Here is a 13,637-nt window from a genome sequence, read left to right on the forward strand (position 1 = left end):
GGCTCGCCTCAAGTTTTCCAATCAGTTCAGTCATACTACCTCCCTGAATAAGAGAGAGACTGATGCATTTCCTTTAAAACTCACTTCTCAGAGAGAAGTATAAATAGAGGCATCTTATCTCTTGGTTGAGGCAAGAACTTTTAAGTAGGAGGAAAAGGGCAAACAGAATTGCTTACAAAAATATTCTCCTTTCTAGGTTCATGGTGTGTCTTATTTTAGACTGGAGCATTATTTGCCTCCCAGAGTGATGGAGAAACTTGATTTGTCCTATATTAAAGAAGAGTTGCCCAAATTGCATAATACCTATGCAGGAGCTTCTGAAAAAGAGACGGAGTCAGAATTTTTAAAGGTAAGTACACAAGATTATAGTGATAAGCTTTGTATCTGTTTCAAAGTAAGCAAGATGCCAATAAATGATACTATGAATTATCTCATTTTATTTATTCCTGACTAAAATCATGGTATTTTAATCCTTTTGTAAATGAGGGAACTGAGACTCAAAAAGGAAATGTAATGTTCCCAAAGTCAATGGCTACTATGTGGGGTAAAACTGTGATTTGAACCCGTATCTATCTGCCTATGGATTCCATGCTTCATGCTTTTTATGTCCCATCTAAGAAATCTTTGTCTAGCCTATAGTGACAAAGAGTTTCAAAGTTTTATAGTTTAGCTCCTATATGTAAATCTGTGGTTCATTTTTGGGTTGATTTTCATATAGTGGGTGTAATAAGGATTGAGATTCATTTTCTTGGCTTGGGAATATTCAATTGTTTTAGCAACATTTGTTGAAAAGACTATCCTTTCTGTATTAAACTACATTGGTACAAGTTCTGTATCTTTTTGTCACCTCTTAGCAAGGTGTATGGTATTGTTCCAACAGGTCTGCCAAAGACTGACAGAATATGGAGTTCATTTCCACCGGGTGCACCCTGAGAAAAAGTCACAAACTGGAATATTGCTAGGAGTCTGTTCTAAAGGTGTCCTTGTATTTGAGGTTCACAATGGAGTTCGAACATTGGTCCTTCGCTTTCCATGGAGGGAAACCAAGAAGATTTCATTTTCAGTATGTCTAATTTAACCCCATTTGATTATATTTTTAAATAGGCGTTCTCAATTTCAAATGTAACATATTAGTTTACTTTACTTAAATTTAAAACCTTGTCATTCAGTAGGACTAATATGCCTTAATATTTTGTATTTCACTCTTCTTTCTTAGCTGTGGGAAGTATTATTGAGGTTTGTTTTTGGTTTTCTCAGGAAGTGATTTAAAAAACAATATTAGGCATTCCTAGCTGGTTATACGCTCAATTAACTTTAGTTAAATTGCAACCTAGTTGACTTTTCTGTTAATTCAGAACTTACTCTAGGGTATTAACTTCTCACATGGAGAAACCCCTTTAATGTATTTAGATAGATAACTATCTTAACCACAGTGAACTTTGTCTTGCCCAATAATAGACCTCTCACAGCAACTATCTGAATCTCAGTGGTCTAGAGATTTACTTGATTTTATTAACTAATCCCAGAACTTTCTGCAGTTTTAAGTTTTAGTGTATATTCTCTATAGACATAAAGTTAGAAAAGTATATTTAGAAAATCACGTTTATGAAAGATAGTGAGCTATAAAGGCGTATTTTTATTCTGAACACTGAAAAGCAATTGGCAAACCCCAGAGATGAGTCAGAAATATATTCAGGTATTTGTTTTTCTAATGATATTCAGGAACTACTGACATCTTTAGTTTATGTTTGAGCAGAAATATAGTCTCACCCAACAATGTATATAAAAATATCAATAACAAGGCCCCAACTGACTCTGAATAATCTTCAACGTAGAGACTTTTGAGATCAATTATAGACCTAATTGTTAGTTGATTGGTTTCCTCTGAAACCTAGTAAACTAAGATTACCAGGTGATATGTTCAACTGGTAAGCCCAGACCATCCTCATCTTCTCAAGATGGTCAAGACCAGAAACTTACCTGGATTTATAACGAATTAAACTGTTTCATAAACACTGTACAAACCTTGCATCCCCGGAATAAATCCCGCTTGATCATGGTGTATGATCTTTTTAATGTATTGTTAATGCATCCAGTTTGCTAATATTTAGTTGCAGATTTTAGCATCTATGTTCATCAGGGATATTGGCCTATAGTTTCCCTTTCTTTGTAGTGTCTTTCTCTGGTTTTGGAATTAGTATAACATTGGCCTCATAAAGAGAGCTTGGAAGTCTTCCCTCCTTTTGAATTTTTTTTGGAATAGTTTGAGGACAGGTGTTAGTTCTTCTTTGGGTGTTTGGTAAAATACACCTGTGAAGCCATCCGGTCCAAGACTTATGTTTGCTGGGTGTTTTCTATTTTATTTTATTACTACTTCAATTTCATTATTTATAATCAGTCTATTCAGGTTTTCTAATTCTTCCTGATTTACTTTTGGAATATTGTATGTTTCTAGGAATTTGTCCATTTTGTCCAGGTTGTCCAATTTGTTGGCATATAACTGTTCATAATATTTTCTTACAATCCTCTGTATTTCTGTGGTGTCAGTTGTTACTCCTCTTTCATGTCTCTCTTTGTTTATTTGGGTTCACTCTCTTATTTTTCTTGATGAGTCTGGTTAAAGATTCATCAGTTTAGTTTATCTTTTCAAAAAGCCAGTTCTTGGTGTCATTGATCTTTTGTATGTTTTTTTTTTCCAGTCTCTATGTCATTTATTTACACTCAGATCTTTATGATTTCCTTCCTTCTACTTACTCTGGGATTTGTTTGTTGTGTTTTGGGTTTTTTTCTAGCTCTTTTAGGTTGTAGGTTTAGATTGTTTATTTGAGGTAGGCCTATAAGGCTATGAACTTCCCTTTCAGGACTGCTTTCTCTGTGTCTCATAAATTTGGGGTTGTTGTGTGTTCATTTTAATTTGTTTCCTGGTCATTTTTAATTTCTTTCTTGATCTCATTGTTAACCCATTCATTGTTTAATAACATGCTGTTTAGCCTCCATGTGTTTTAATGTTTTTCAGGTTTTTTTATTGTAATTGATTTCAACTTTCATACCATTGTGGTCAGAGAATTTGCTTGATGTGATTTCAATCTTCTTGAATTTGTTAAGACTTATTTTGTGACCTAACATGTGGTCTTGTCTTTAGAATGTTCCATGTGTACTTGAGAAGGATGTATATGCTGCTGCTCTGAGATGAAATGGTCTGTAAATATCAATTAAATCCTGCTGATCCAGTGTGTCATTTAAGGTTTCCATTGCCTTGTTGACTTTTTTGTCTGGAAGATCGCTCCATTGATGACAGTGAGGTGTTAAAATCTTCTATGATTGTATTGCTGTCGTTCTCTCAATTTCCACCAAGATTTTCTTTATATATTTAGGTGCTCCTATGTTGGGTATATATATGTTTACAAAGGTTACAACCGCTCACTGGATTGATCGCTTTAGTATTATGTAGTGACCTCTTTATCTCGTGTTAATAGCCTTTGTTTTGAAGTGCATTTTGTCCATGTATAAGAGTTGCTACTCCAGCTTTTTGTTTGTTTGTTTCCATTTGCATGGAATAATTCCTTTCCATCTTTTCACTTTCAGTCTGTGTATTTTTTTGTTCTGAGGCTGATCTCTTGTAGACAGCGTATACAGTAGAACCTCATTTCCCAAACTTAATATGTTTGGAAGGCTGTTCAAAATCCAAATCATATTTTCCCACTAGAAATAATTTAAATGAAATTAATCCATTCCAGACCCCCAAATGATTCCCTGTTTTAACCTTTCTTATATACAGTACATGTCTACTGTTTAATCTATAAATAAACACTTTAAAAACAAAAAGGACATGAAATGTAAATGAAAATTTAACAAAAAGGAAATGAAATGTACAGTAAAAAAACAAAATATAATAATAATAATAAGCTGCAACAAAAGCAAAAAAAAGACAACACACAAAAATATTCATAACACAATCTCCTGAGATTTTAACAGTGGTAAACTGACTCATACTTGCACATTCTGTCCTTTGTCACCTGAGAGATATGTGACTGATCATTTAGTATCAGCATAGAAAGCATTGTCAGGTTGAGAAGCAAATTGTTCAAGATGGGAGACATTTGAGAATCTAGGTTTGACTGCATCATTTTTTCTTGTTTTTTTTTTATCCTCACCTGAGGATATTTTTTTATTGATTTAAGAGAGAGAGAGAAAGAGAGAGAGAGAGAGAGAGAGAGAGAGAAACATTTATGTGAGAGAGAAACATCAGCTGGTTGGCTCCCGTACACGCCCTAACCAGGGATCAAACCCTCAACCCTCAATCTAGGTTTGTGCCCTGACTGGGAATCAAACCTTAACTTTTTGGTGTATGGAACAACACTCCAACCAAGTGAGCCACTGTCCAGAGCCTGAGTCGTATTCTTATCCATTCAGTTACCTTATGTCTTTTCATTGGAGCATTTAATACATTTACATTTAAGGTTATTATTGATAGGTGTATGTAGCCATTTTATTCTTCATATCTATGTTCCTCTCGCTCTGTGTTTCTTTTCTTCTTTTTCTTAAAGTAGGCCCTTTAACATTTCTTTCAATACTGGTTTGGTGGTAATGAATTCCTTTAGTTTTGGGGGTTTTTTTTTGTGTATGTGTGTTTTGTCTGCGAAGCTCTTTATTTTGCCTTCAGTTTTAAATGACAGACTTGCTGGATAGAGTAGTCTTGGTTGTAGGTCCTGGCTTTTCACCATTTTTAATGTTTCATGCCAATCCCTCTGCCTGAACTGGTTTTATTGAGAAATCAGCTGAAAGTTATGGAAACACCTTTGTAGGTACTAATTGCTTTATTCTTTTGACTTTTAAGATTCACTCTTTGTCTTTAATCTTTGGTATTTTAATTATGATATGTCTTGGTGTGGCCCTCTCTATACTTCCTATACTTGTATGACATTTTCCTTCACCATTTAGGGAAGTTTTCAGCCATTATTTCTTAAAACTGGTTCTCTATCCCTTGCTCACTCTCTTCTTCTATGATATGGATGTTGTTATCTTGTCATTGTCCCAGAGGTCCCTTAGGCTTTCCTCACTTTTTGTAAATTCTTTTTTTCTAATCCTCACCTTAGGATATTTTTTCCTAAGGTGATTTTCAGAGAGAATAGAAAGAAGGGGAGGATAGAGGAGAGTTGGGGGAGAGAGAAACATCAATTTGAGACAGACACATCGATTGGTTGCTTCCCTCACGTGCCCCAACCAGGGCCTGGAATCAAACCTACAACCCAGGTATGTGCCCTTGACAGGAACCAAACCTGTGACCCTTCATTGTACAGGCTGACATTCTAACCACTGAGCAATGCCAGCCAGGGCCTTTTTTCTTTTTGATGCTCTGCTTGGGTACTTACTGGTATCTTGTCCTCTAAATTGCTGATTCGCTCCTCTGTTTCATCTAACCTGCCATATATTCCTTCTAGTGTATTCTTCACTTCTGACTAGTTATTTTTTATGGTTTCTATGACCTTTTTAATTCTTACAATTTCTTTAAGTTCTCACTGAGATCATCCATTCTTCTCCTAAGGTCCCTGAAAATATTCCTATAACCATTGTTCTAAACTCTTCATCTGGTATTTTGATTGCTTCCGTTTCATTTGATACATTTTCTGGGGTTTCTACTGCTCTTTCTTCTGAGGCACATTTCTTTGTCTCCCCATTTTGTCTCTCTGTATTGGGTAGATCTGCTATGACTCCCAAAATTGTTATGATGGCTTTGTGATGACGGTATCTTGATGGGAAATTGGCTCCAATTCAATCAACCCCTTTAGTCTCTGCTAGAGTCTCCAATTCTAGCTCGTTGGACAGGCTCACTGCAGGCTCAGGTTGGGTGCAGCCAGCCATCCCCTCTGCAGGAGCAAGCTCAGCCTGGCAGTCACCAAACTCAGGGGGACAGATCAATAGTCTCTGTTTTGTGTGATGCTGGTCTAGCCCACAGAAGGGGGGCAAGCACTTTGTCCTAGTCCCAAACATTAGCCTCCCAGACACTCACATTCTGAATGTCCCAGCTCTCACTCCCCTCTGCAGGGCGCCTTATCTGGAATTTGGAAGAGGAGATTCTAACAGTCTCCCTTTGGGGGTGGTGCTTGCAAACCTGTAGGAGGGGATTGGTCACTTCTTCCCCCTCCTGGGGTAGCATGGGGTGATCTCACAGGGGAGATGGAAGTGGGCCCCCTGCAATGTGGCCACACAACCCCGCACCCACCCATCTGTTTCCTAGACAAAGTTTCTGCAGATGTGCACCAAAAGTCCCAGCTCTGCAGAGCACTCTGGCTTCCCTTTGCAGCTGAACTCAACAGGGTGGGGCCAGCCAAGTGATTCATCAGGTTGTCAGGGTGGGTGCTGGCTCTGCACACCAGGCCTGGGAGATCGGTCCCCTTTTTAAAGCCACAGTTTAGTCACTGAGTCTCTGCCACGAGCCTGACTAGAAAATGAGGGCTCCGAAGATCACTGCTGGGTGCAGCAAGCAGATCCCTCCGCAGGACTGAGCGTGGCAGAGTGCACTCCCCAGGCTGGTGCTGTAACAATGGGACTGCTCATTCCCGGGGAGGTGCATGGGGGTCTGTAGCAGACTCTCTTCTTTCCCAGACGACTAAGTCCCCACTGAGCTTCACCCCCAGGTGCTATGCAGGCTCCTCCTCTTGTCCCTGTTGCTCCAAGTGGAGAGAGAGTTTGCAGTTGAGATACCCTCCAGCCTCTCAGCCCCTCACCTGGGGTTTCCTCATTTTTTTAAATTCTTTTATTCTAATCCTCACCTTAAGACATTTTTTCCTAAGGTGATTTTCAGAGAGAATAGAAAGAAGGGGAGGATAGGAGAGAGGGGAGAGAGAAACATCAATTTGAGAGAGACACATCGATTGGTTGCTTCCCTCACGTGCCCTCTGACCAATCTCTATGTGGCTTCTGCAAACCCTTGGTTATGGTAGTTCCGTTCAGCTAACATTCAGCTGGTGATTCAGGTTGATTGCTCTATAATTTAACTGTAAATTCGGTTTGAGTCTGGGAGCAAGGGTGAGTGTAGCTTCCACTACTCTGCAGCCATTTTGGAATGCTGGGGTTTTTTGTGTGTGTTTTTTTAACAAAGAGAATAGGGTCCCAGAGATTTCATTGGCAACAGCATCCTATTTTGTTTTTATTACACTGATTACATATTTTTATAGTTGGATTCTATCTATGGCAAGTGATACTGGCTTTCTGTTTACAGTTGTGATACAAAGTTTCTTTAAGTGAATTTATGTATGTAAGCAATTTATAAACAAGACCAGAAATTATGAAAATGTTACCTGCATGAATGAAGTTTGAATAATACTCCATTATTGTATCTTTTGTGAGCCTTCCAAATTGGCTTTTCTATGCTTACTTATTTCTGCATTTGAAGTCAAAGACAAGGGACATGAAGTAGGGAGAATAATTTGTACCATGGAAGAAGCCAAGAACTAGTGTACAATCTACCTGGACTCAAGCAGTTCTCCAGACACATTAGTCTTAGATCTCGCATTTTGAATGCTAGACTTTTAAGGCACACAGACCACCTTCAAGCCTCAGCACATAGGTCACATTTTAGGATGCCCTTCTTACACAAGAAAGATTTGTTTTTCAAGAAACATCAGGGAAATAGGACGAATTTGTGGTTCTTCTTTCCCTGAATTTTTTAAGAATTACCATCTCTAAAAATTGATGTGTTCATTTTTAAGCTCAGCAGTTTCATTATTCAGTGCATCTCCATTCCAAATTTTTCTTTTAACTTCCTGCAACTTCCATATCAGCCTTCATACCAACAAGATTCTTCTTGACTGAATCACAGCTCTTATTATACTAGAGGCCCAGTGCACAAATTTGTGCATGGGTGGAGTCCCTCAGCCTGGCTGGTGATCAGGGCTAACCAGGGCCATCTCACCCAGTCCTGATTAAGGCTGACCAGGACTGTCTGGCCATGGGGAGGGACCTCTGGAGGTTGGCCAGTCGGCCGGGGGATGGGACCACTGGAGGTTGGCTGTGGGAGTGCACTGACCCCCAAGGGGCAGCTCCTGCATTGAGCGTCTGCCCCCTGGTGGTCAGTGCACATCATAGCAACCAGTTGACCAGTCGTTCAGTTGCTTCGGCTTTTATATATATAGATATTAATAAATCAACTTTTGTTGAACTTCATTTTCTTTATCCAAGACAGTAAAACTTACATTTCTTGTACTTTCCATTTCAAATGGCTTTGGTGTTTCTAAGCATTGCAGTAAACTAAAAATATCAATAATCTCATTAAACTATGTTTTCCTTGCTGGTGGCTGGCATATAGTCTGATTTAGGCTATAATTTGTGAACATGCAAATGATATTAATTTCATTTGTTTTCTGAATTTTTAATAATACTGGTTTATATTTTTCTATACTTGTATTGAATGTAGGTCAAGGAATACTTATGCCTAATAATGTGAAATAATATTTACATGTTAATTATTGTTTATAAATTTGGTCATGTATTAAAGTGATAGGGAAATATCCTAATAATTAATGCCCCTGGTTAATATTGTAGAAGAAGAAAATCACATTGCAGAATACATCAGATGGAATAAAACATGCCTTCCAGACAGACAACAGCAAGGTATGCCAGTACCTGCTGCACCTCTGCTCTTCCCAGCATAAGTTCCAGCTACAGATGAAAGCAAGACAGAGCAACCAAGATGCCCAAGATATTGGTAAGGAGACACAAACGATGACAGATGACTCCAGGGTGTATGCATGGTTTTTGCCACAAATTTTAAAAGCACTTCCATGTTCAGGATAAAAATTACAAGCTATCTGATTAAGTCAAGCTTAGAAAAGTGTGAAAAGAAGCCGAAATTTCAATTTCATGTTCATTTTGAAAACGACCCCAGATCAGTCAGGGGATACTTGTTGAAATATATATTTTGTGTTTATCCCTAGGATAACTGATGTAAATGTTATAGATGTTTGGATTATATTCTCTACCCATAGTAAACTTAAGCACTGTTTGGGAAGGTAAGACTAATATACATGAAACAATAAATAGTACACAATAGAGGGTCAGGGTTTGAATGACAGATTATAGCGTACAGACTCTGTGACCATGAGAAGAGGAGAGGAAGAGCAAAGACAAGGGTACTTGAGTGATGGCACTTGAATTGGAATTTTGAAGAACAAAAATAATTAAATAGATTGAACATAAATTGTTTTCCAGATGGGGGAAAGAACCTGGGAAACAGGCAGGGGGGAGGGGAGTATGCACCCAGCATGGTGAAGTTACATACCTTAGCACATTTCCCACCTGTTAGTTTTACTTGGGTGTGTCCTGTTTTGATACTGAGATGAATAGTCAATATAAATGGTCAAGAGAGTGGTTTTGGTTTCTTTTAAAAAGGAACCAGCAGAAGAAAGTAATTCAACTCTGAAAGAACATCTCAATCAGAACTGAAATATTTGAAGGTTAACTTTGCAAGACCACATGTAGAATTAAAGTTATATAAAATCTAGTTCTGTGTAGTATAGTTATACAAAATCTAGTTCTGCGTAGTATATTGTTATAAACTTCAAGTTAAACACTCTGAAGGCTTAGTTTAAAAAATTTAATGGAATAGCACTCATGACCTGTGCATCAGAGCTCTCTGAATTCCTTATCCAAACTTTCTCACATCCTGAAATCTTACAGAAATTATATTCCCCGTGGGATCAGAATGGGGTGATGGCAACCTGTGAATAACCTTTCAAAATCAAGACGGTAGGGGCTGTATGCTTATTAAAAATGAAGATTCCAGAAATCTACCTGAAACATGGTATATCCCAGTCTTTGGGCATTGGGTTCCTGGAATCTGTATTTTAACAGGCTTTCTTCAGTATTGATGTTTATGCATGCTAAAATATGATAACTACTGCTATAATCTCATTATTCCTTTTCTTTTCCTGCTTTGCTAAAAAATTTATATATTTCCAAACTATAGTGAAATATCTAATTTATTAGAGTTACCAGTATTTCTACTTGGACTCATATTCAGTACAAACCAGAACTGAACAAATGAAGGTTACATCATTATAGATGTGGTATAGTGTACTACAATAAAAAATAATCGAAGACCATCTGTGAAGCTAGCCTTCCATCTGCAACATTTCTTATACTAAAGAATAATGTAGTATAGACCTTAACAATATAGTGAAGATCATGAACTATGGAGCCAGATGCCAGAATTCCAACCTCACACTATTACTTATAAGTTCTGAATCTTGGCAGGCTGCTTAAAACCTCTGCTTTAGTTCCCTATCTGTAAAGTGATTATCCTAATGAAAATACCCTATAATACAACATAAGGTTGCTCTGAAGATGAATGTACTGGAAAGCAATTTAAAAATGCCTGGCATAGTGTAAATATTGAATAAGTATTTATTATTATCATGACCATCATTGTTTTACCACCATTGTTACTAGTAGTAGTAGTATATGGCCTTAGGAAAATAATTGACTTTTTTTGGAGTCTGACTTTCTTCATCCATGAAGTGGGAATGCTATCTGTATCTCACAGATTTGCCCTGGGAATACAACAGCTGTGGATCTTTGAACTCATATGGGAAAGCATTTTAAAATGGTATTAATCTATATTTTTCCCAGATTTTGTTAAACCTTCAAAGGAATTATTTTCTGGTTAGAATTGGCTTAGAAGTAACTGCCTGCCCATGTAACTATCTGACAAGTAAAAATAACTGGTGTTATCTATAGGATGTTGAAGCGCTAGCAAATGCATGTTACTTCTTTAGAGTTATAAAGTTGTGAAAGAAAGAACTTTAGAGGCCAGTATGTTGGAAACTTTACTGGTGAGGAAAAAGGTCAGAGAAGATAGTGTATCACCTAGCCTTAGAGTTAGAAGTCAAACAAGGCTGAAACCCTGGTCTCTTAAATTCTAATCCAATAATCTTTCTATTTTGATGAGCTTTTGAAGAACTAATTTGCATGGAATTAAATTAAGATTAATAATCATTTATTAAGCACTTACTACTTGTAAGATACCACGCTAGGTGTTGTGGGATAACAAAAATAACTGACGTCCCTCAGCTCAAAAGAGCATACAGTTAAATTGATGTATAAGGAACTACAAAACCATAAAAGGGACTGAACAGTAAAGAGCACAAAGAAAGGTTAGGACGTGTGGAGCGCAGACTGAGTGTGGAACTTGCAAGCCTTTGGGTTCAAATTTGGAACATTAGTATTATGATGTAGGCTTATTCTAATCTGTATCCCATCTTGGCTTAGAGTTTTTTCCAGGTGAAAGCAGTAGGATAAGCCAGGTAACTGGATGATTTATGATCCCATCCCACAAATATTTGCAATATTTTAAGTCCTACACAGGAGTAGGATATGAGTGGATTTAACTAGCATAATCCTTGATGTTTACAAAAGAGATATATACTAAACAGAACTGGCTGTCCCTATTCCTTCCAAAATTTGTTCTACATTTGCCTTAAGGGTGAAGAATGTATTGAATGTAAAGGTATTTCCTGGTAATTGAATCTGTGTAAGATTCAGTTTTTCATCTTTATTAAAGAAAATAGAAATGTTGTCTGCTCTAATAAAAATTGTATTTTAGGCTAAAGATCATTGTGGGAATTTTTTAATGAAAGTCTTTTTTAAAAATTGTTATCCTGTTTTTAACTTGGTGTCCACTTCTACTTCAGAGAAAGAACATTGAATTTTTCTGGGGACAGTGAGACATATTTATTTAAACTTCATCTTGATGCATGAATATTACAAACCTTTGGTATTTTCCTATCTATTTACACCTGAGATAAAGTATTCATTATTAATCTTCCTAGGAATTAGAAAATAATAAAACAATCTAAAGATCTAAGTCAGCAACAGTTGACATTTTACTTTATTTTGTGTGTGTGTGTGTGACATTTTTAAAAGGAAGTTTTACAGCTGTTTTACATAAGTAGTCGAGCTATATTCCTTAGAGTTGCAACACAGGGTTGGTACTTTACATGGGAGTGGCAAATGGAGTGCCTTGTGATGTGGATTACTAGTGCATGAACAACTAAATCATTTCAAATTCTGTGCTCCTGGTCCTTTATTTACATGGAAGGACTTTTATGCAAAAATTCTGTGATGCCGTGCTTTTGTTAATAGTCTCAAATGTTTAAATGCTTCCATGACATTAGTTTCCAAAATAGAATAGCCAAACACTTGTTATAAGGTGTCTCTAAATTTAGCCTCTAAAAGATGATTTTGGATGTACTCGTATATTTAGAAGTGAAAGGAATTTAAGCATGAAGAGAACCCCAGCTCCTTTATCATGTAAATTAACGGAAACCAAGAGAGAAGAACACAACTAATATTTGATTCTCCCACGGCTCCTGTGCCACATTTAAATCATGAAAAGCCAACAAGATTGGATGGTGGGATTGGCATAGTAATGAAATAACAAAAGAAATGATTTACCATTAAGGCCTTTTGTTGCAACAGTTTTATTGAGATATAATTCACATACCATGCAATTTACCCATTTAAAGGGTACAATTCAATGGTTTTTAGTATAGCCACGGGGCTGTGCAACTATCACCACAATCTGCCTTAAGCTTTTAAAAACATAATAAGAACTTTTTCTCTGGGCAAAACTCCTCTGCTCAGCTTCCTTTTGGCATGATCTCACCACGTTGGCCTATCCAGGTGTCACCTCTCTCTCCCCATCCTTGGTTTTCGCAGACACACTACTAGGTTGAAAATTTCTCTGTCAAATGTCATTCTCATTTCTAACTGAAACCGATAATTGGGAGTTTGGGGTCAGTAAGCCTGAAGCTCAAACATGATTGGATCCAAGGGAATCGTTAGAGGAAGTAGGAAGTGCTAACCAGGCCCTGCACGGGGGAAAGCTGCAAGGATGGAGAGATGATGGTATGAAAACCAAGACCTTCCAACCTCCTCTTTAAAATCCTGGATTGCCACACTGTGAAAGCTTTCTACTTATGCTGGCAGTCAAGACCATTAAAAACTGCATGCTGTATTTTGTTTATTAAAATAACTCTTCTCATAAAGGTACTGCAGTGTTTCCATCGTGTAAAGCCATCCTATTTCCTTGTAGAGAGAGCTTCGTTTAGGAGCCTGAATCTCCAAGCGGAGTCCGTTAGAGGATTTAACTTGGGACGCGCAATCAGCACTGGCAGTCTGGCCAGCAGCACCCTGAACAAACTTGCCGTTCGACCTCTGTCAGTTCAAGCGGAGATTCTGAAGAGGCTCTCCTGTTCAGAGCTGTCGCTTTACCAGCCATGGCAAAAAAGTCCAAAGGAGAAGAGCGGCAAAGCTTCGTGTGAGGAGAAGCCTAGAGAGATGAGCAAATCATACCACGATCTCAGTCAGGCCTCTCTCTCTCCTCATCGGAAAAATGGCATGGTTAACACGGAATCCCCTTCACAAACCATTGTGGAGTTGGTAGGAAAACCGTTTCACCAGATGGCAAGATCTGATACAGAATCTTTGGCAGGAGTCACAAAACTTAATAAGTAAGAACATAATTAACTAACCCGAACTACATATTTGTAAATTCTACATTTCATACATTTGTTTTTGTTTTATAATTTTCACCTTTTTTTTTTTTTTACATTGACACTCCCTCCTCCTACCTTCCT

The 13,637-nt window shown here is 37.6% G+C and overlaps 1 protein-coding gene across 10 annotated transcripts in view; it reads left to right on the forward strand.

Moving 5' to 3' along the window:
* Window positions 1-13,637, forward strand: part of PTPN13 (protein tyrosine phosphatase, non-receptor type 13) — a 156,016-nt gene that overhangs the window by 76,271 nt on the left and 66,108 nt on the right. For 8 of the 10 annotated variants that reach the window (XM_015566168.1, XM_015566166.1, XM_015566165.1 and 5 more), the window contains 4 exons: window positions 197-349; window positions 881-1,063; window positions 8,545-8,707; window positions 13,094-13,511. In XM_015566168.1, the coding sequence (XP_015421654.1) occupies window positions 197-349; window positions 881-1,063; window positions 8,545-8,707; window positions 13,094-13,511 (917 nt within the window). The remainder of the gene's footprint in view (window positions 1-196; window positions 350-880; window positions 1,064-8,544; window positions 8,708-13,093; window positions 13,512-13,637) is intronic. The other 2 variants (XM_015566172.1, XM_006767192.2) reach the window with 1 other exon arrangement.

The sequence above is a fragment of the Myotis davidii genome, unplaced genomic scaffold (assembly GCF_000327345.1).
Source record: "Myotis davidii unplaced genomic scaffold, ASM32734v1 scaffold662, whole genome shotgun sequence".
Taxonomy (NCBI): Eukaryota; Metazoa; Chordata; class Mammalia; order Chiroptera; family Vespertilionidae; genus Myotis; species Myotis davidii.